The sequence below is a fragment of the Rattus norvegicus genome, chromosome 8 (assembly GCF_036323735.1).
Source record: "Rattus norvegicus strain BN/NHsdMcwi chromosome 8, GRCr8, whole genome shotgun sequence".
Lineage (NCBI taxonomy): Eukaryota > Metazoa > Chordata > Mammalia > Rodentia > Muridae > Rattus > Rattus norvegicus.
In genome coordinates, this window is record NC_086026.1 from 124,684,054 (window position 1) to 124,704,426 (window position 20,373).

General features: G+C 47.7%; 1 protein-coding gene across 2 annotated transcripts in view; it reads right to left on the reverse strand.

Annotated features, from left to right (window-relative positions):
• Positions 1–20,373, reverse strand: part of Tgfbr2 (transforming growth factor, beta receptor 2) — an 89,065-nt gene that overhangs the window by 11,377 nt on the left and 57,315 nt on the right. For both annotated transcript variants that reach the window (XM_008766690.2, NM_031132.4), the window contains 2 exons: positions 10,001–10,800; positions 6,219–6,360 (listed from right to left, as the gene is read on the reverse strand). In XM_008766690.2, the coding sequence (XP_008764912.1) occupies positions 6,219–6,360; positions 10,001–10,800 (942 nt within the window). The remainder of the gene's footprint in view (positions 1–6,218; positions 6,361–10,000; positions 10,801–20,373) is intronic.

Here is a 20,373-nt window from a genome sequence, read left to right on the forward strand (position 1 = left end):
GGTAAAGCCAGCCCCTGTGCCATCCTGAGAGTTCATGGGCAGAATGCCCCGTGCTCCCCACGGCGTTCAAAACACACCTGCTCCGAGAGTCCTCTGTTTCACACGAAGCTCTCCCATCCTTCCTGCAGCCCAGGCTGAGGACCAGCTGCTGCTCTTCCTTGTTCTCAGGAAGTCTAGCAGCCCCTCTGAAGGGAAACAGCCTGCCCTTCTCTGCATCACCACAGATCCGACCCCCCCAGACAGCTCTGGTATGGCTCTGGCCATCGGCATCTGGCCCACAGCTGCTGTGGCTGTAATTGGACGGTGTCCCCACAAGGCAGTGATACTCTGGTTTTATATTTACTTTCCAAATGGTGCTGCTGCCTTGGAGTCCATTCAACACAAATGGTTTCCATCCTGGTCTTCTCGAAGTTTCTCCAAACCTCCTTCCCTTTTGCTTTCTGCTTGGCCCATTGTTCTTTTGGACCCTCTTGAAGGAGAAGGAGCTGTCTGTGTCAATCCCTTGCTCACCGGCCACCTTGTACCAGCTTCTATTCCGAGGTCCAGGTGGCCAGGGACTGGGGTTGGTTCACATATGAGCCGGTTCTGGCTGGGGATGAATACATGTTGTGCCTGCTGTGTTCCCCAAAGGGGGCCTTGGCTACCTCCCTCACCCGCCTCCCACACACCACAGCACAACCACTTATCCAGACCCCAGGCTAACCGCCTGGCCTGGGACATAGGCTCTTTGTCTGCCCTTGTCCAGTTGAAGCCTTCCGCCTTGCCTCCATCAGAAAACGGTGGCCCGCCAACCATGCTTCATCTTCTCCCCAATGTGTTCTCCCCATTTTTCTTACGTACTCTCTGAGATGCTCTAAGCGTCTGAGGTACCCACCGAGATGGCGTTACCCGTCCCCTAAACCTGCTAGATTTTTCTTTGTAAAATGATTGTATTCACCCGTCCATCCCTTGCTGGACATCAGATCTGCTGCGGACATGTCCCAGCTCCACTCCTTCCTGGACCCGGTCCCTGGGGAGAGGGAGCTTCTGGGCCTTCTGCTCTTGCCCGGTGTCCTGCTACCTTCCTGATAGTCCCGTATCAGGGAGGCCCAGCTAGGAAATCGTGGTGAGCCTGCTCCCGCTGCGAGCTTGCTAACAAGACCTTGCCTCAAAACTGAAAGTGAACTCCTGTTCCTCAGCAGGGAGAACAGTGCCTGAGCACAAGAACCATTCCTGTGGGGGTGAATCACTACATCCTCAGAGAAATAAGGATAAAGAACCCAGATTTTAAAGCATCTGTGCGCAGAAATTAAGAGCCTTCCTGTCTCGTAACAAAGATCTGGGGGCTGGGAAGATGACTGGTAATAAAATGCTTGCCCAACAAACTCAGGGACCTGAGTTTAAACAGAAGAAACCAAAATTTAAAAACCTAGTTTTTTTCTTCTTTTTTTAATGACAGCACATGCCTGTCATCCTAGGGGAGACAGAGGAGGCATACCTGGGGTTTGCTGACCAGTAAACCTGGCCTAATTGGTAAACCCTAGGGAAGTGTCTCAAAAAACAAGGTAGACATTTCTCGAGAACAGTATCAGAGGATGACCTCTGGCCTGCACACCCACATGTACACACGTAAGTGCACACACACACAGAGTCCACATGAGTGTAGTGTACACTCACACACACACACAGAGTCCACATGCGTATACACACATGCGCGCACACACACACACACACACACGCACGCACGCACGCACACACTCAGAGATTCACCGCGGCAGACAGGAAAATGCAGACGTTCAGAAGTGAGGCCGGTAAGGGATACCACCTCATCCGGTACTTCTGAAGAGCTGTGTGTGCCTCTGGTGCAGGATGCACACAGGGGCTCTGAGCCCCACATCACCTTCCCAATTCTCCACCAGTCAGGCTGACTCTGTCTTAGGAAGGGGCAGGCCAGTCGCTACCGGGCTCCCGACTCCTCTGTGGAGAAGACCACAGCATGCTCTAAATGCCACTGTGGACTCAGGGCACAGACGGATGAAGCAACTGCTTCAGGGCGGTGATGATTCCTTCACCGGGACCAAACCTTCTTCTTCTTTAGAACACTCTGCTTACCACGGTGCTCTTGGTACTCTGTGGTGAAATTTCATGCTAAAGGAAGCTTAGTCTGGCTTCTGAAGGTACCGTCTGTTTACACTGTCTTCTTGGTGATGCCAGGGTAATATCCCCTGAGCTGTGCTTTGCTTCAACCTCCCTGGAATGGCTCTGCACAGAGACCAGACTGTCTGAGAGAGGAGCACTTGAAAAAGGACCCCAGAGTCACACAGCTCACTGTCCTCCCTTGGCATCTACTGCTTTAGGCTGGCCTGGACCTCTAGCTCTGTCTCCTTCCGACGTCTCCTTTTGCAATTGGCGCTATAACTGAGCAGTCCCTGCGGTGGAGACTGCGTGTAAGAAAGTTCATGGCAGAGTGTTAGTCCCAGGAAACTGTTTGAAACAGAGTCCAGAGACGGGAGCGGAAAGGAGTTTAGAGAGAGAGACCCTCAGAGTGGTATCCGTGAGGGTAGATACAGCCTCAGTTTCTACAGCCAGAGTGAATCTGGAGCGGAAGTTACCATCGGACAAAGGAGAGTCAGGATGGGTTCCATCCAGTTCCTGCCTGTCTTTACCAGGAAGGTTGGACAGGGCTTTTCTGAGATGAGCTGCACAAACTGGACCTGGCTCCTTCCACAAGGAAGCTTGTTTATCCTGTGGCTATTTTTAGAGCCCATAAAAGCTGGCAGGCGAGGCTCTACTCACGTGCCCCAACTCTCCCTCACTCCGCGACTGTCAACAGGAAGGGGATCTTGTCTGTGACCAAGAAGAAAGTGGAATGAGCCAGAGCCTTAGGCTGACTGCTGATAGGACCACAGAGCACACAACCTCAGGGGCTAGCGACAGGAGCCCGGCTCTCCAAACGTGGGAGAAGATACTGACAGCCAGAGAAGCCGATGTTGGCAGGGTCAACATGGTCTTGGACATGACTCCTACCGTCTACAGAATCATTTTGGAGCTGCTGAAGCTTCCAAGCAGAAAATCACTTATAATGGCTGATAGTTGCTAAACAGATTTAACTTAAGGAAAACAACACACACACACACACACACACACACACACACACACACACACACACACAGAGATACACACAGACACGCACAGACACACACAGAGACACACACACAGACACACACACTCAGACACAGACACACACACACACACAGACACACACACACAGACACACACACTCAGACACAGACACACACACAGATACACACAGACACGCACAGACACACACAGACACACACAGAGACACACACAGAGACACACACACTCAGACACACACAGATACATACAGAAACATACACACAGACACACACAGAGACACACGCACACAGACACACACACACTCAGACACAGACACACACACACACAGACACACAGTGCTACTTTTAGAAGTATGGAGGAAGACCTCTCAGGCAAGAAACTGGGGGAGAATTGTACCAGGCAGATAGGAATCTCCATCTTCACAGAGGCCAGACAAACAGATGACAGTGGCTCAAGAAGGGATGAGGAAGAGGACACTGAGATTCTCCTTGGAGTTGTGGCAGCCAACCGTATTCTGCCAGAGATAAGGACACAGAAACAGCAATGGGTCCAGTTGGAATGGCCCTGGACAGTACATTGGGAAGATTGGGTTGGTAACGAGAGAGGTTGCTATTTAAGCATCAAAGTGAGCAATAGCATTTTTGCACATCCATCAAATGAAAGACCCACCCACTGTCTCCAGCTGATACAAATGCACAAAGGGATAAATCATGAGGAGCAGTGAGAGGAAGGATGGAGATTCCTTCTGCTAATTAGCAAGGAGTAAGAAAAACAGAAACATCTGCAGGTGGCAAACATCGAAGTCTTAATTGCTCCGAGTGAGAATTCTCCCGGTAGATCCTTTTCCAATTAGCAGGTGAGATTATGAACAAGTCCGAGTATCTTCCCTCTGTGTTTACTCCGTACAGACTGAAAAATGGCGTCTCTACAGAGGAGAACCTGGCGGCCAGACTTTCAAGCTGACATCAGCAACCCTGCCCTTGGTTCCATGTGCTCAGAAGTTACCACAGTGTCCGTGGTGCTGTTATTCCAGACACGCCGCTTCAATCTAATGATGAGGAAACACCAGCAAAATCCAAAGTGGGATCCAGGCTCTGAGGTGCCTGCTCCTACAGCTTCACGAGGATTAAGGGCAGGAAGAATACCGTGGCTGAAGGAACAGCCCGGAAGCCTGTGAGTGAGATTCATGGGAATCCTAACCCAAGCCCTCTTCCAGAAACGCCCATTCCTGGTGCCTCGAGAATAAGTAAGGTCTAAGAGTCAACACACAACACTGCACTATTGTCATTTCCTAGCTTTGGCTGTGTTACAATGTTTCTTCTCTTTCAGATGTAGCGTAAATTTTCAACTGGGTTAAAGGTGGACTGCTAGGCTCGAGTCTCTGACTTTTTGTTGTTTATGGGTTTATGTGCTTAGGACAGGATGTTCCTCTATAGCCCAGGCTGGCCTGTAAGTTACTACGTAGCCCAGGCTGGCCTGAAATTTGTGCCAATCATCTTTGCTTGGCACTCTGAGTGCTGGAATTACACGCGGCACTCTCTGTATACATTTAATTTTGTGCGTATGTATGTGTGTGCATGTTTATGAGGCGGTTCCTGTGTATGCATGAGTGCCTGTGGTTGGCACTGGGCCAACATTCTTCTGTTGTTCCCCCACTTTATGTACTGAGGCAGGGTCTCTTCCTTAACCTGGAGCAAGCTGCACTAGGATTATAGGTGCCCCTCTACAAGACCCAACTGTTACATGGGTGCTGAGGGGCTAAACTCATGTCCTCACACTTGTGTGGTAAGACTTTATTGATTAAGCCATCTCCTTAATTCTCTATGAGCTTCTTCTTGCTGTTTTCTAAGTCTAGAAGTATAAAACAGAAGTCAGAAAGCACCAAGTCAAGCCTTACTTCATGTAGATCAGGTGTGGGTGTACGCTGTCCAGGTGAGACCCTGAAGGAAGCCTGGAGAGTGGAAGAATGGGTAATGGAAACAATGTAGCGAGCTATCGATCTGGCTTCCTGGCCATCTGGGAACAATACCCCCGAGACAAAGTGCAGGAGAATGCTCTCATCTATATTCTCAAACTCAAGGCAGCCGAGGTGCTGGCTAAAACATTTTATGTCAGCTTGACACAATAAGCTGGAGTCATTGTGGAAAAGGGAACCTCATTGAGAAAATTCCCCCCAGCACACTGACTCCTGGTGCATCTTTTTGATGGATGATTGATGTGGGAGGGTTCAGCTCACTTGGGGCAGTGCCACCCCTGGTTTGCTGGTCCTCAGAGTTCTAAGAAATCAGAGTAAACAAGCAATGAAAACCAAGCCAGTAAGCAGTGTTCCTCCACCGTCTTCTCAGTAGCTCCCCACGTTGTGTTTTGGCCAGTATCTCAGCACAGGTACGAGAACCCTAAGGCGGTCTCAAACCTTGGAAAGGACCTGATGTACAGCAAGGGGACCTGGGAGAGCTGTGCCATTCTGCTTGGGGAGAACGATCAAAGAAAGAGCAGAGGAGAGAGCTGAATGTGGGAAAGACCAGCAAGCTGGACAGGGTTCACAGTGGAAAGGCAGAAGTGAAATCTTATAGGCTAGCCGCCTTCTTCAGTAAGCTCCCCAGAGTTTTAAACCCCAAACAGACACATCAACCCATCCCACTTAGCTTTGTGAAAAAGAATTCATCTCTATAAGAATAAATATTTAGGTCCCCCCCCCCCCAGTTCTTTAAATCCAAATGAGAAGAAACAACAAAACGCCAATGCTCATCTCACTATTACCCTTTCGGTAAATTGAAGTAATTCTCATCCCTGTTTCCAGTGAGCACCTCTCAAAAGATACTCAAATATCTGTGGGGAGAAAAGCAATTCTATATAGATGTGTGAAAGCAGACGTATGGCTTTTCACTTAGACACCCTGGCTCTTCAGAATAATCCCCAATAATCCTGGAGTAGCTATGGGCTGCACTATCTCAACCGTCTCCCCGAGTGGAGTGCAGTGGTCTGTGCTGAGCCCTGGAACGGTGCCTGAGACAGACAGCATGACGTCATCCTGGGGGGATGGGGGGCAGCAGAATCGCATCATCCCACCACTGGCTGTGCCATGACCAAGTACGCACCTCCCACAGCGTTGCAGCGAGACGTCATTTCCCAGAGTACCAGAGCCATGGAGTAGACATCCGTCTGCTTGAAGGACTCCATGTTCTCCAAATTCATCCTGGATTCTAGAACTTCCGGGGCCATGTATCTCGCTGTTCCCACCTAAGGTCAAAAGAGAACACAGAAAGACGCTCATCCTTTGATTCTGAAGGGACTGAAAGCTTGGGCTTCTCACAGGTCGATGACTGTCCGCTTCTAGAGGCTTCTCGATTCGTTCTCGGAAAACACTAATGCGTTTCGGTCATAATCACCCTCACTGTCTTCTCGTTTCCCGTTCACTTCGTCTGAACCCCTTCTTGCTAACAAGTTCTCTATCTATTTCCGTCCCTTTAAAGATGGTCCGCTGCTTTGATGTGGGTTCCTTAAGTATCAGTGGGGGCTTTATGCCCAGTTTTTGTGGATGCTAGGAATCAAACTGAGCGCTCTGTGCACACTAGACAAGGACTCTACACCCCCAGTCCTGAGCAGATGCACTTTAAAAAAAGATAACATAGTGCTGTTTTAAATGATGAGAATGATACAGGTAGACACAACACGTACTATTATTTCCTCTCCCTGAAAACTCTTCAAAGACTCTAAACTAAGCACGTTCAAACTAGTACCCCCCCCCAGGAGCCACTAATCTGCCTATATGTTATTATATGCATTCTACCATTCAATATTGCTACAGACAGCCTGAAGGGCCACACCTGTGATACTTTAGACGCTTAAAAAAAGATTCATTTAGTTATATTTTATGTGGTGGGTATTGTGTCTAATGCCTGTAAAGACCAGAAGAGGGCACCAGATCCCCTGGAGCTAGAGTTACAGGGATTTGAGATGCCACGTGGGTGCTGGGAACTGAGCCCAGGTTCTCCGGAGAGACAAAGAATCAGACAGATTCCCTAAAAGCAGACAGAGAGATAGAGAGTGGGTATGTATTTAAGGTGGCGAACTTCCAAGATGGCTGGCTTCTTTTGCACCCTCTTGGCCTAATCTAAACCTTGGCATCTTAAGACAAAGACCTTTAGGCTTTTTCTCCCACCAGCAGGCCTCCAGATGGAGTGGCTCACCGAGTTCAAGGCTGGGTTAGGACACGTTACACAAGAGTGTGTTAACGAGCCGTCCTATCTTTCCTTAGTTTCCTCCCCTAAATTAGGGGAAGAAAGCCCTTCAGAGCAGAGAAAGCCACCAGCCCTTAAGAAGAGACTGGACTGGTGCTTTTCGAGTCCCTCTCAGCTCTGTAGAGAGCCTTTTTGGCTGTGTATCTGCTGTATCTCTTCACCACCAATCAACATCTTGCTTCACTGGCTAATCCTGCCTGCTCCCGTTTGCTCTATTCGAGGTTCCTTTATGGCCACCTTTCACCCTCGAGATTTTTTTCTCCCTTTTAATTCTTTCACTGGCAGAGAAAAGGAACCTGATCCAATCTCTTCAACTTGGCGTCTCTGCAAGAGCAACAAGTGCTCTAGGCCTCTCAGACATCTCTCTACACTCTTACATGTTTATTTTCGCCTTTGCAAATCAGATTCTTCTCTTCCCTCTTGAAACTCTTAAGACTCATGATGAAAATAGTTGCCACCCAGTGGGGTCACCTAAGGACCGTTCCATTTTAATTTACCTCATGGCCCGTGTGACATAATTTCATAAATCTCTGCTAAATTAAAGTCATGTGAAAAGACCGAGTCATACAATAATTTCCAGGAGTGGGATGTGTAGTCCCATTCTGATTATTTAGGCCTGTGGTCAATTCTATGATTGACATAAAACAAACAGGGAAAAGGAAAAAACTATTTCCAAGGGGAATTTTCAAATGAAAGCGCCTGATACTGCAGCATATACGAGTTCATCCAATGCCAATCATTGTCCTGTCATACAGAGGTCAACTCACTTGATGCCACTGTTCCAAAGAACAGTTCTTACTGGCGTGTCTTTGAAGACATTTTTCTTTTTAACAGAGCGCTCTGTGAGCCACTGCCCTGACATATTAATTTTTTCCGTGTCTCGGCGAGATGACCTCCACACTGCATTTGCAGCTGGGGACAGAGCGCTGACAAGGCAGAAAGCTCACGAGTTTGGTTCAGTTCAAGGAGGGTTTTAGAGTGTGCCCCATTAGCCAGCTAGAGGAGACAGCCCTGCTTTTGGATCCTCACTGGCATTTTAAACCAAAGACCCTGTGGGCTTTTTCTTCCACCAGTAGGTGACTCAACGGATTGGCTCACCAAGTTCAAGGCCAGGTCAGGACAGGTTACATAACACTTGTGCCAACCTCACAATGGACCCAGTGTGAGAGGTATCAGCTGTCACCTGGGAAGGAAATCTCCCTTCTTTCTGGTCACCCTCCAAATGCGCCTTAGTCAAAGGGCTTCCATTTGGATCTGGGACAACGCTTCAAGAATAGAATCACTGGGCTGAGACAATGGCTCTGTCAGCAAAGAGTTGGCCACACGAGCAAGAGGACAGCACTCCAGTTCCCAGAATGTACATTTAAGGTGGCTGTGCTGCCATTCCCTTGCAATCCCACTACTGTGTGGAAGGGGCAGAGGCGGCAGTATCCCTGGGGTTAGCTGTCCATCCAGCCTAGCCAAATGGGTGAGCTCGTTTCAGTTAGCAGCCTTGTCTCATTACAGAGGGTGAGTAGCCACTGAGGAATGAATCTCCGGCCTTCACACAAATACACATGTATGTACACACACATGCACACACACACACACACACACACACACACACACACACAGAGAGAGAGAGAGAGAGAGAGAGAGAGAGAGAGATGGAACTACTATTCTCTCCCTCAACCAGTACTCATTGGTAACTTCCACTGCGCTGAGACGTCTTAATGTGTTAGATCCCTTAGATAAATCTCATAACGTAGCGCTCCATGAGACAAGAGGCCTGGGGTGTGGTCCAAGAGGGGAGGTGAAAACAGCCAAGTTACTTGTCAGCCAGGGTTCCCCCAAAAAGTTGGCTGGATAAGGGAGGTGTGGCTTACATTCACAATTGAGTTTTGTTCACCCGTAAAGAAGAAGGGGAAGACGGCATCTACGGGGAAAACGAATGGACCCGGATCATCCCGTGAAGTGAAACAAGCCAGGCTCGGAAGGTGCATTGTTTTCTATCCTGTGGGGAATTTAAAGGAAGGAAAGTAAAGTAAAGGGAGGGGAGAGGCTTATCAGGGATGTGGAGGGGGAAAGGGAGCAGGGGAAGGAAGGGATAATAGGGCGCTATTTATCCAAGGCATTGTCTGAAGTTCCTTATGTGCAAAGACGGGATGTCACTACGAAACCCACCACTCTGTATAATTTATATGTAGTATGACAGTGAGTTTGTCACATGAGAGGCAGGCAGACGGCTTGCTGCAGAGGCACGAGGACCTGAGCCCAGAGCCCCGAAACCCATGTAAAAGCCAGGTCCATTGGCATGCCTCTGTAATACCCGTGCTTCTGGGCTGTGGTGGGGTTTGGGGACCAGGACTCTAGAGTTCACTGGCTCACAGTCTAACAAATCAGCAAGTTCTGGGTTCAGTAAGGAACTCTGTCTCGAAAACAATGAAGAAAGACAGCTGATGTGGACCTCTGGCCTCCACACATGTATGCTTGGGTAAGTGCACCCACACACACATATGAAACACAGACAGACAGACAGACAGACAGACACACACACACACACACACACACATTCACACCTTTAAGTGAAAAATTATAGAAAGAAAATAAAAGAAGGGGGCAGAGATGAGTCCGGAGACACAGCACCAGCTTGCACTCACCTGCCCGCTGTTGGCCAGGTCATCCACAGACAGAGTAGGGTCCAGGCGCAAGGACAGCCCGAAGTCACACAGGCAACAGGTCAAATCGTTCTTCACTAGGATGTTAGAGCTCTTGAGGTCCCTGTGAACAATGGGCATCTTGGGCCTCCCACAAGGAGTGTGGTCACTGTGCAGATGGGCGATGCCCCGGGCCAGGGAGCTGCCCAGCTTCCGCAGGTCCTCCCAGCTGATGACGTGCCTAGTGAGGTACTCCTGCAGGTTGCCCTTAGCATGAAACGCCGTGATCAGCCAGTACTGCTTGCCCATCTCCGTCTTCCGCTCCTCGGCCGTCAGGAACTGCAGGATGTTCTCGTGTTTCAGGTTGATGTCAGAGAAGATGTCCTTCTCCGTTTTCCACGAGGAGTATTCCTCGTAGGGGAAGATCTTGACAGCCACGGTCTCAAACTGCTCTGAAGTGTTCTGCTTCAGCTTGGCCTTGTAGACCTCGGCGAAGCGGCCCTTCCCCACCAGCGTGTCCAGCTCGATGGGCAGCAGTTCCGTATTGTGATTGATGTTGTTGGCGCACGTAGAGCTGATGTCAGAGCGGTCGTCCTCCAGGATGATGGCGCAGTTGTCGCTGAAATCCATGAGCTTCCGGGGCTTGCTGCTCTCCCAGGAGGGGCTCAACTTCTGCTGCCGGTGGACACGGTAACAGTAGAAGATGGCAATGACAGCTATGGCAATCCCCAGCGGAGGCAGGAGGCTGACGCCCGTCACTTGGATAATGACCAGCAACAGGTCAGGACTGCTGGTGGTGTATTCTGATGTGGAGAGAAAGAAAAGGAGAGAGTGCATTAGGGGCTGGAGGTGTGCACCACCAGGAAGCCCCTGAACTGGGTCCGCAGCAGAACCTAGATAGGGATTCCGGCCGATGATTCCACACACTAGCACACCATCCCCGCCCTTCCCAGTGTGAAACCGAGTCAGAGATGACCAAGGATACCATACAGACCGAAGTTTGATGCATAAGGCATTGTGAGATACTAGTTTTAAGTCTCTTCCTCATGAGTAATCACAACATACAGAAATGGGGAGAGGGTTCAGCTGGTAAAGCATCCAAGGACGAGGACCCGTGCTTAACCTCCAAATGTAAATTTGCACACAGTTGCGATCCTGGCTTGTGGGAAATGGAGGCAGGTGGGCTTCGAAGGCTCATTTGTCAGTCAGTCTAGCCAAATCAGCGAGTCTCAGGTGAAGCGAGAGGCCCTGTCCCAGAAGGGGTCCATACCATTCCGAAGAAATCCACTAGTGTATACATGCACACACTTGCACACTTGTGTACCTACAGACACAAACACATATGTATGTGTGTACATGCACACTCGCACACACATACATGCACACACACACACACATACGCACACACACTCTCACACAGTTGACATAAGGTAACAAGGCTTCCAAGAGGCTTTTCCTTCTATGCCTCTCCTTATCACCCAGGCACGGAGCTGACAGTTTAGGGCAGCCTGGATGTGGGGCAGAAGCAGAAGGAGCAGGACCAGGAGCAGGTGGGAATGTGGGAAAGAGCCAAGACAACCTCTGTCTGAGATCATCCACTCAAATACCTCCTACTCTCTAAACTGCAGCTTAAATACCACTGTCTAAGAAATGTGTTTCTGGGTCAGTACAATCAGGGCTGAATGAGTACAATGTACAGGACAATAACCAAGGTTGAGGCATTGGGGATAGAGGTAGAAAGACACGCGGAACGCTTGCTTGCCTGATTGCTCCTATAGAGACCCTGCCTCCCTCCCCCTCCCCCTTCTCCCCTTATCCTTACCTCTACAGGCTCATGTGTTTGAAAACTTGATTCCCAGCCGTTGGTGTTGTTTTAGAAGGTTTTGGACTTTCACCAAACGGAACCTTGCTAGAGACAGTGTCTTACAGGGCAGGCCTTAAGGTATATAACCTGTTTCCATGACCTCTCTGCTTCCTATGGTTGCAATATGACCAGGTCCTACCAGGCAGCATTCACCACTGTGACGGGCTGTGCCCCTAAAAACTGTAAGCCAGAATAATCTCTTCCTTCCTTCATCTGATTCTGGGCAAGTCGTTCTGTCACAGCAACACAAAGGTAACCGATCCATAATAGTGCCCGGTAAAACTGCACATCACTGGTTCTCAACCTGTGGTTCGTGACCTTTGAGGGTCAAAGACTTGCCTGCCTAAGACCACAGGGAAACACCCATATCTACATTATGATTCATCACAGTTGCAAAATCACAGTTATGAGGTAGCAATGAAAATACTGCCATGGTTGGTGGTCACCACAACTTGAGGATCAAGGGTCACAGCATCGGGGAGGCTGAGAGCTCTAGAGATTGCCACGGCCCTGTTGTTCCTATAGATCCTAACCTCCAATTCACTCTGCTCATTCTGACTCCTACCCAGACTTCCTTGAAACACCAGCCCTGGGCCTGAGAAGCAGAGGGAGTGGTCTCCGGAAATCTGCCACCTTATGTCCACTCGATGTCTCTGTCTTTGCATCGCCGATGAAGGATGCTAACACACTAGAGACCTAATGACGCCTTACAATTCAGCTTTGGTTCACCTGTCAGAGCTGTGATCATTTGTTATTAGTTCTTCTCTTGGGGAAAAAGGACATGGTTAGTAATCTCTAACGGGCAGAGGGTCATTGAAGACATCCATACGAATGCCAGAATTCTGGTTGTGTGTTGTCCATCTGCCCACCAGGTACTCATTAATGATCGGGCCAGAGTCTCCGACACTGTATTTGCAACATTCCTGATTGTCTACTCTAGGCATTAGGCATGGCACTGTCCTCAAACTACCCAGTGGGGCGGTCGGGGCATGCACATAAATGCTGAGTGATATGCCATTCCAGAAGGGAGCCAGGTATATGCTACGATGTGTGGGCTGAGGGTGGAGGGTGTGAGGACGTGTACAGAAACATGGAGGGTACAGGAGCTGAGACTATCTTTGAGTAGTTCTCTGACAGATGAGAACCACCCATGAGGCCCAGGAGGAACACACGAGAGGGAGAAAGAACACGGGGCCTATTTGAGGATGCTTTCCAGAATGTCTATGTAAAGGAACAGAGAGGAAAGCAGTTGGTAGTAGGTACTGAGATGACATAGGTAACAGACAGAGGGCCTATAATTCTTCCATTGACAGCAGTCAGCCACTTCAGTTACTGGGTCAGAGGAGAGTGAAAAGAATTTAGGCCAGACAGCTAAGAAGGCGGATTCGGTACCTAACGGGCATTTGATCCAGCCACCTGAAGAGAGACACTGCATGAAGAGAAAGGGAGGGAGAACACACAGACATGGGACGCTCTGACTCGCTGCCCTCTGAGCAAAGTGTTTGTTGAATCCACTGGCCAAACTCCAAGGCTGCAATTCTGTCTGATGTCACCGAAAACTAAAGTAATCTGAACCTCAGAGTTCCAGGAGCCACACTAGGAAAGCAGTCTTCTGAAGAGATACATTGATGCACTTGAAGGACAGGAAAGAAGAGAGCTGGCAAGGTTGCTCAGTGATTAAGAGCATTCGCCATGCTGGCAAAGCCCCTGAGTTAGGTCCCAACATACGACTGAACCTAACTCTAGTTTTCCAGGGGATCTGGCACCCTCTTCTGGCCTTCACAGGCACCACACACACGCAGTGCACACATCTGCATGCAGGCAAAAACACTCACACATACAAAACAAAGGCAAAATAAATCTTTAGCAAAGTGCAAAAGACAGACAACTTAGTAGTGGGGCCTTCAAGACACAAGTTTTTATTTTTAAGGTTTATTTTATTTTCAATTATGTGCAAGTGCGAGTGTGCCTGTGTGTGTGCATGCGTGTGTGTGAGTGTGTGTGCATATGTGTGTGTGCATGTGTGTGTGCATGTGTGTGTGTGTGTGTGTGTGTGTAGGTGACCTCTCAGAGGCCAAAGAGGATGTCGGATTACTTGGAGCTGGAACTATGAGGTAGTTTTGAGCCACCTGATATGGGTGTTGGAACCTGAACTCAGGTCGGCTGCAACAACAGTACATGCTTACCTACTGACCCCTAAAACACACATTCACCTTGGATAATAAAGTGGACTCTCTCCATCTTAGAGCATGACAAGGCCAGCTAGGCCAGGGTATGGTGTCGCAGAGGCAGTGGTGGCCATGACAGTGACACACACAAAATTAAAGAGAGATGAATTACTGAAATGACAGCCCACATCCCTACTACCTGCAGACACATTTGCATGGGGAGGGCTTGTTTGTCCTTGCTCTCCTCGGCCAGATCCACACAAAACACCATGTCACAAACTGGTTTGGCTAAGTGACCGAACGTTCCTCTCAGGAAGGACAATGGGCTCTCCACAGGGCAATGGTCAGGTCACCTAGTACCACAGGGATATACTGGTCACTGGCATAGGCTGCGCCACTTCCATGATTTCCTATGTTTGTGCTGTCAGACGAATAGAGCCTTACGTTCTAATACAGACTGATTTAACCTAGTTTTGTCCAGTCTTATGATCAAGCTAAACCGCCCCCTCACACTGCTCCAAGTCTACAACTTTCAACTTGTCAAGCAGAAGGGTGGGGGGAGGGAGAGAGAAGCCCTCTGTGGATTTTCTTAATAGGGACCCTTCTGCCATAAAGATCAGTTCTGCTCCATAAAGCCAAAAGTATTTACTATCTGCTACTATTTTATAGGAAAAAAAATCAGCCACCCCCCTGTCCTATAAATGTTATTTTTAATACCCTGTTATACAATAGAAGAATCTGGAGAGACTTTACTTTGGTCCAATGTGACTCTTTCTTTCCGCATATAAGAAAATATGATTCAGTATTTTTAAACTGTTACCTGTGTGACTTCTTAGTTGTGCCTCTGATTCATTAAATCATCTGCACAAAGTATCCATTTGTTACTGATTTGTTTGTGACTCCTAGCTACTCACAGAGAAGCTTCTCCTTGCTCATTCCTATCTACCTCTTTCTTCTAGTCTGAGGCAAGCACCTAAGCTGAAATTAACACATGGTGGTAACTGAGGAAGGTTCTAGAAGGCCCCTAGTTTGTTTTTTGTTTGTTTTTTTTTTTTTTTGGTTCTTTTTTTCGGAGCTGGGGACCGAACCCAGGGCCTTGCGCTTCCTAGGTAAGCGCTCTACCACTGAGCTAAATCCCCAGCCCCGAAGGCCCCTAGTTTGTAACCTTCTCTCTTTCTCTCTCTCTCTCTCTCTCTTCCTTCCTCCCTCCCTCCCTCCCTCCCTCCCTCCCTCCCTCCCTCCCTCCTGTGTGTGTGTGTTGACCGAGTAACATTTGTCAATCTAGAAACTTCAAAGAGGAGGTGGAGGGAGTCACAATAACAACTCAGGCCGGAAGGAAGTTTGGGGATGTGGCTGGATCTAAATAAGAGCCTCCCAGGGACGCCACAGAGTTGACCTCTGGGTTTCCACTAGACAAAGAGAACGGTAGATATGGGCACGTACTCACTCGGGTCTCCTTGGCTCAGAAACTTACATTAAGTGTTTCTTCCTGCTTATCCCCAAATAAGGGAGACTCCCATACCTACTGAGCTCTCAAGACTTACACAATCCTTATATTTAATTGCCGGGAAGAGTCTACAGGGTAGAAACTGCTTTATAATAAGACTCACGTCCCAGAGAGAACTAACATTCAGGCTGTTTAATTTCCCAAGATTGACTCAGGCAATAAGCAAGCCTATTTGCAACAAGCTCTGTTTGAACAGGGTTCTCAGCCTTATGCCATGGTGTATCTAAACATTACCCAGTGACACACTAGTGAGACCCAGTGAAGAATGGCTTTGAGTAACCTCTCAATGTGTACAGCTCTTGTCTTTGTTGGAGGTGAGACCAGCATTTTGGTGGCCACCTCCTCGGTGATAACTACCAATTCTTTTTCTTTCTTATGAGTATAAGCACTGGCCCGCATGAATACATGTCTGGTAGCCATGGAAGCCCGAAGAGAGTGTTGGATCCTCTGGAACTGGGTTACAGAGAGTGTGAACCCTCATATACGTGCTGGCCACTGCCCTGGTCCTCTGCAAGAGCAGCCAGTGCTCTTAACTGAGTCAAACTGTAGGTTCTTGGGTGGGACATCTAAAGAGCCACACCAGAGGTACAGAGACCATTCTTATTCTCAGTTATGAACCATGGTGGGGCACTGCCCCTGAGTAGGCATGTTTTTCTGCTAGGAGAAGAGGATCTGATGTGAGACAGTACTCCAGAGACTGCTCCAGGGCCTCAGACATATGGGGATTCGGGGCATACTTCTGAAATTATTAGAATCTTCCACGAAAGGTTTCTTTTAACATAACATAAAATTAGAGACAGCTCTGGGTAGAATTTCCTAAAGGTTCTTTTTTTTAAAAAAAAAAAAAAGGCTCTATTTACAATAGCAAATACTCTTAGCCTGGGCTTCGTGAGCACAATTCAGTGGTTCCTTGAACTTAATGAGCAAAAGGCCTCAGCTTCTCTGACCTTTAACTAAAACGTAAAGAGTTCTTTATTATTTTATGTGTATGATCGTGTACCTGCATGAATATATGTGCAGTGTGTGTGTGCAGTGTGTGTGTATGTGTGTATATATGTACAGTGTGTGTATGTATGTACAGTGTGTGTGCAGTGTGTGTGTACAGTGTGTGTGTATGTGTATGTATGTACAGTGTGTGTATGTATGTACAGTGTGTGTGCAGTGTGTGTGTACAGTGTGTGTGTATGTGTGTATGTATGTACAGTGTGTGTATGTATGTACGGTGTGTGTATGTATGTACAGTGTGTGCGGTGTGTGTGAACAGTGTGTGTGTACAGTGTGTGTGTGTACAGTATATGTGTGTTTGTGTGTGTGAGTGTGTGTATACAGTGTGTGTGTGTGTGTGTGTGTGTGTGTGTGTGTGTGTACAGTGCCCTTGGGGGTGAGAAGAAAGTACTGGATGCTTTGGCATTAGAGTTACAGACGGTTGTGAGCTGCTTTGTGGGTGTGGGTGTTGCACTGAAGTATTGTGAATTATTTCTCAGTATTTGCTGTACCTACCATTATGTCACCAGTTGAGGCTTTAGGCATCTCCATAGCAAATCATATTTGAGAGAGAAACCTTGACAAATGCATGATTTACTCCTCACTTAGGCATCCTGCCTGTCCTTCCTTCTCAGGTCTGCTGCTGGATCATGCCCAAGCATTATTAGAGAAATACATATTCATCTATAAAAATATGAGATCATTGCCTTTGAGCGCTATAATATTTCAGACGCATTTACGAGTCCCTCTGAGCAATTCTACAGGCTTCATCTGACTTCAATTAGTCCACAGCGCACACGCACAAGAAACAAAGTGCCCTTGAAGGAAGAAGAGAAGGTATCCTAGCTCTGGCCTGTCTGACGGTGTTTCCTACAGCGGATTTAAGATCGACCCAGATCGACCCAGATCGACCCATCTCCCTGGGACGCGGGGAGCAGATGCCACAGGTGGATCTGCCTGCATTGGTGTATGGCTTTCCACCAAAGCAACTGGGGCTTCTGTTGACAGCTTTGCTTAGTCTGGGAAGGAGCTCTGTGCTGTGGTGGGAGGCCCTCTGTGATTCTCTTCTCAGGAAAGGCAAGCAGCATACATTGAGCTCTGGTGCTAAGCGATGCCTAATGGGTGAGCGCTGTATGGCTTTACTTCCAACAGCCCTGAGTTGGGCTCTGTTTTACCTACCTAGAGGCAGGTATTGTGTTTAGGCTGCTCGTGACATGCTTCCTTTGTAAAGATCGCTACGTCACCCCCCCCCCCCACACAGGTGTGGTATAAATAAATAAATCAATTTTAAAGTCGTCATTGAGGTAGGGACTTGGGACAGGGTGTTCTTCCTTCCCTTGGTGTATCTCAGTCTAGTGCCAGTTCCTCCCTGGACAATTGCCTACTCATCCTGTGGCTCCAGATGACCGTGGTGACATGTGAACACTGTCACACTTGGAGAGTCGGTGAGGTCTCTCCAATGATCTCTCTAGACGCCCTGCTGTGTTCATAACTATAGGCACTGGATCACCAAGGCGAGAAGAGAACCACCACCTAGGTCCCTTTCCATGGTACAGTTACATCAATGAAGTTTCCCTCCGAAGGCCTTCATTGGAATGACTCAAATGCTTTAAATATTAAAACAGGAGTCCATCTCTCAAGTTCAACTATGTTCATCAGGCTTCTATCAAGACATGAATAATAATCGATCTAGAATTTTAGTTTTAGTTTTTACTTTTCGCTTTAGCGTTTGAGACCCTGTCTCACGTAGCTCAGGGTATCGTCAAACTTAACATGTAGCCAGGGATGACCTTGACAGCCTCACCTTCAGAGTGGTAGCATTACGCGCATGCTACATGGATGATGTGGTGCTGGGGGTTGAACCTGGGGCCTCAGGATATGCTAAACGTACAGCCTACCAACTGAGCAGCACCCACAGGCCTCTACTTAGAGTGTTTTCGAGGCCTTGTTGGCCTCATTGTTTGGTTTTACTAAGTCATTTTGCTTTAAACCATTAGAGAGTCTCAGTTTTAAGTTCTTTTCAGACACTAGTGTCAGAGGTGGGCATAACAGAGCACACAAGAAGTGAGGGAGTCACTTGTGTTCATCTCGTGTGTGTGTGTGTGTGTGTGTGTGTGTGTGTATTTGAGCACATGTGTGTGAGCATGTGTGTGCATGCATGTGTGAGCATGTGTGTGAGCATGTGTGTGTGAGTGTGTTTATGTGCGTATATGTCTTTGCATTGTGCACAAGGCTTGATTTAGAAAGTAAGTTGTTTACGGAACTGTATAGTAGGGCATTCTCTCCTGAGTTTTTCTGTCAGACTGTACACTTTTATGGCATACTAATCTTTATCTTCTAAGGCAAAATTAAAGAAAATGAAAAAAATAAATTTGATATTTATCTTTCAAAAGTATTTACTTGTTCAGACTCTGAAATTGGCAAATTATTTCTTATTTTCAGCTAGATCTGGCCTTTCCTGTGGGACACGCACAGCAGAAAGTCTTGGATGACCTTGTGGATTCTGTGCTAGGGAGATTGTGTTATGAAAGGGAACAGATCACCTACACATCTAATATCTCACCCCTAAAATGGGGCAACTATGTGGAAAGAGGGCTCAGAGTATCAAGTGGGATTTCCAACTGGACACTTCTCAGCGTAGGATAGGAACCAAAAAAAAAAAAAGGAAAACAAACCAAAGATGTTGCATCTCAAGGTGTGCTGGTCAGCTTTAACCGTCAGCTTGACCCAAACTACAATCACCTGGGAAGGGATGAGGGATTGTCTACAGAGGGTTGGCTGGTCCGCAAGCATGTCTGTAGGGGATTGTCTGTCTTAATTAACTGTTGTAGGAAGACGCAGCCTACTGAGGGTGGCACCATTCCCTAGGTCGGTGGTCCTGACTGTATGAGAGTAGAGACATGGAGTTGAACATAAGTAAGCAGACAAGGAGCCCACATGCATTCATTCTTCTGCTCTTGACTGTGGATACGATGTGTCTCAAGCTCCTGAGCTGACCTCCTCCCAATGAGAGACTGTAACCTGAAATTATAATCCAAATAAAACTTTTCTGCCACAATTCGGGGGGGAGAAGGTGTCTGGTATTTTTATTGTGGCAACAGAAATGAAATTAGAACACAAAAGTATCTGAGACAGTAATACTTGGCCTCAGTAAATTATTACTCTGACTGTCCAATGAAATATAAATGCAGAAAAACACATAAAACAGGTGTCAAGCTCAATGAATTATTGTTAGGCAACATCTTAAAACCGCCAGTCTAGAAATACAATACATTTGCCAGACACCTCGTGAGTCTCATCAAGATCCCTAACTTAGCTTCAGACTGCTGTCCCCACCCCCACTTACCCAGAGCTCATGCCTAGAGTTGAAACTTGTTTGAGTTTTGTTGTTGTTGCCTTAATGGTTTTTATCATTGAAGTGAGCGTGCAAAGTTCTCACAGTACTAACAGGACTGAGTGAATGTTTACTTGCATACATAAATGCAGAATTTATATTTTTGAGGAATTCTAAAACCTTCCAGCAATTTTAATTAAGAAAAAAAAAAACAGCCAGGACTTTACAAAACATCTGATTGCAATATAATTGTAAAAACAAGTTCTGAAAGTGTCTTTATAAAAGCAATGCTCTGGTCTTGTCCTGGTCAGTTTTTGATGTTAACACAATCTAGTATCACCTGGTGGAGGGGAGGGGAGGGAAACCCAACTGAGGAACTTCCCAGATCAGTTTGGCCGTGGCCATATCTGTAAGCAATTGTCTTGATTGATGACTGATGACTGATGTGGGAGGGCCCACCCACTGTGGGCAGCACCATCCCCTAGGCAGGTGGGACTGGGCTGCATGAGAGAACTAGCT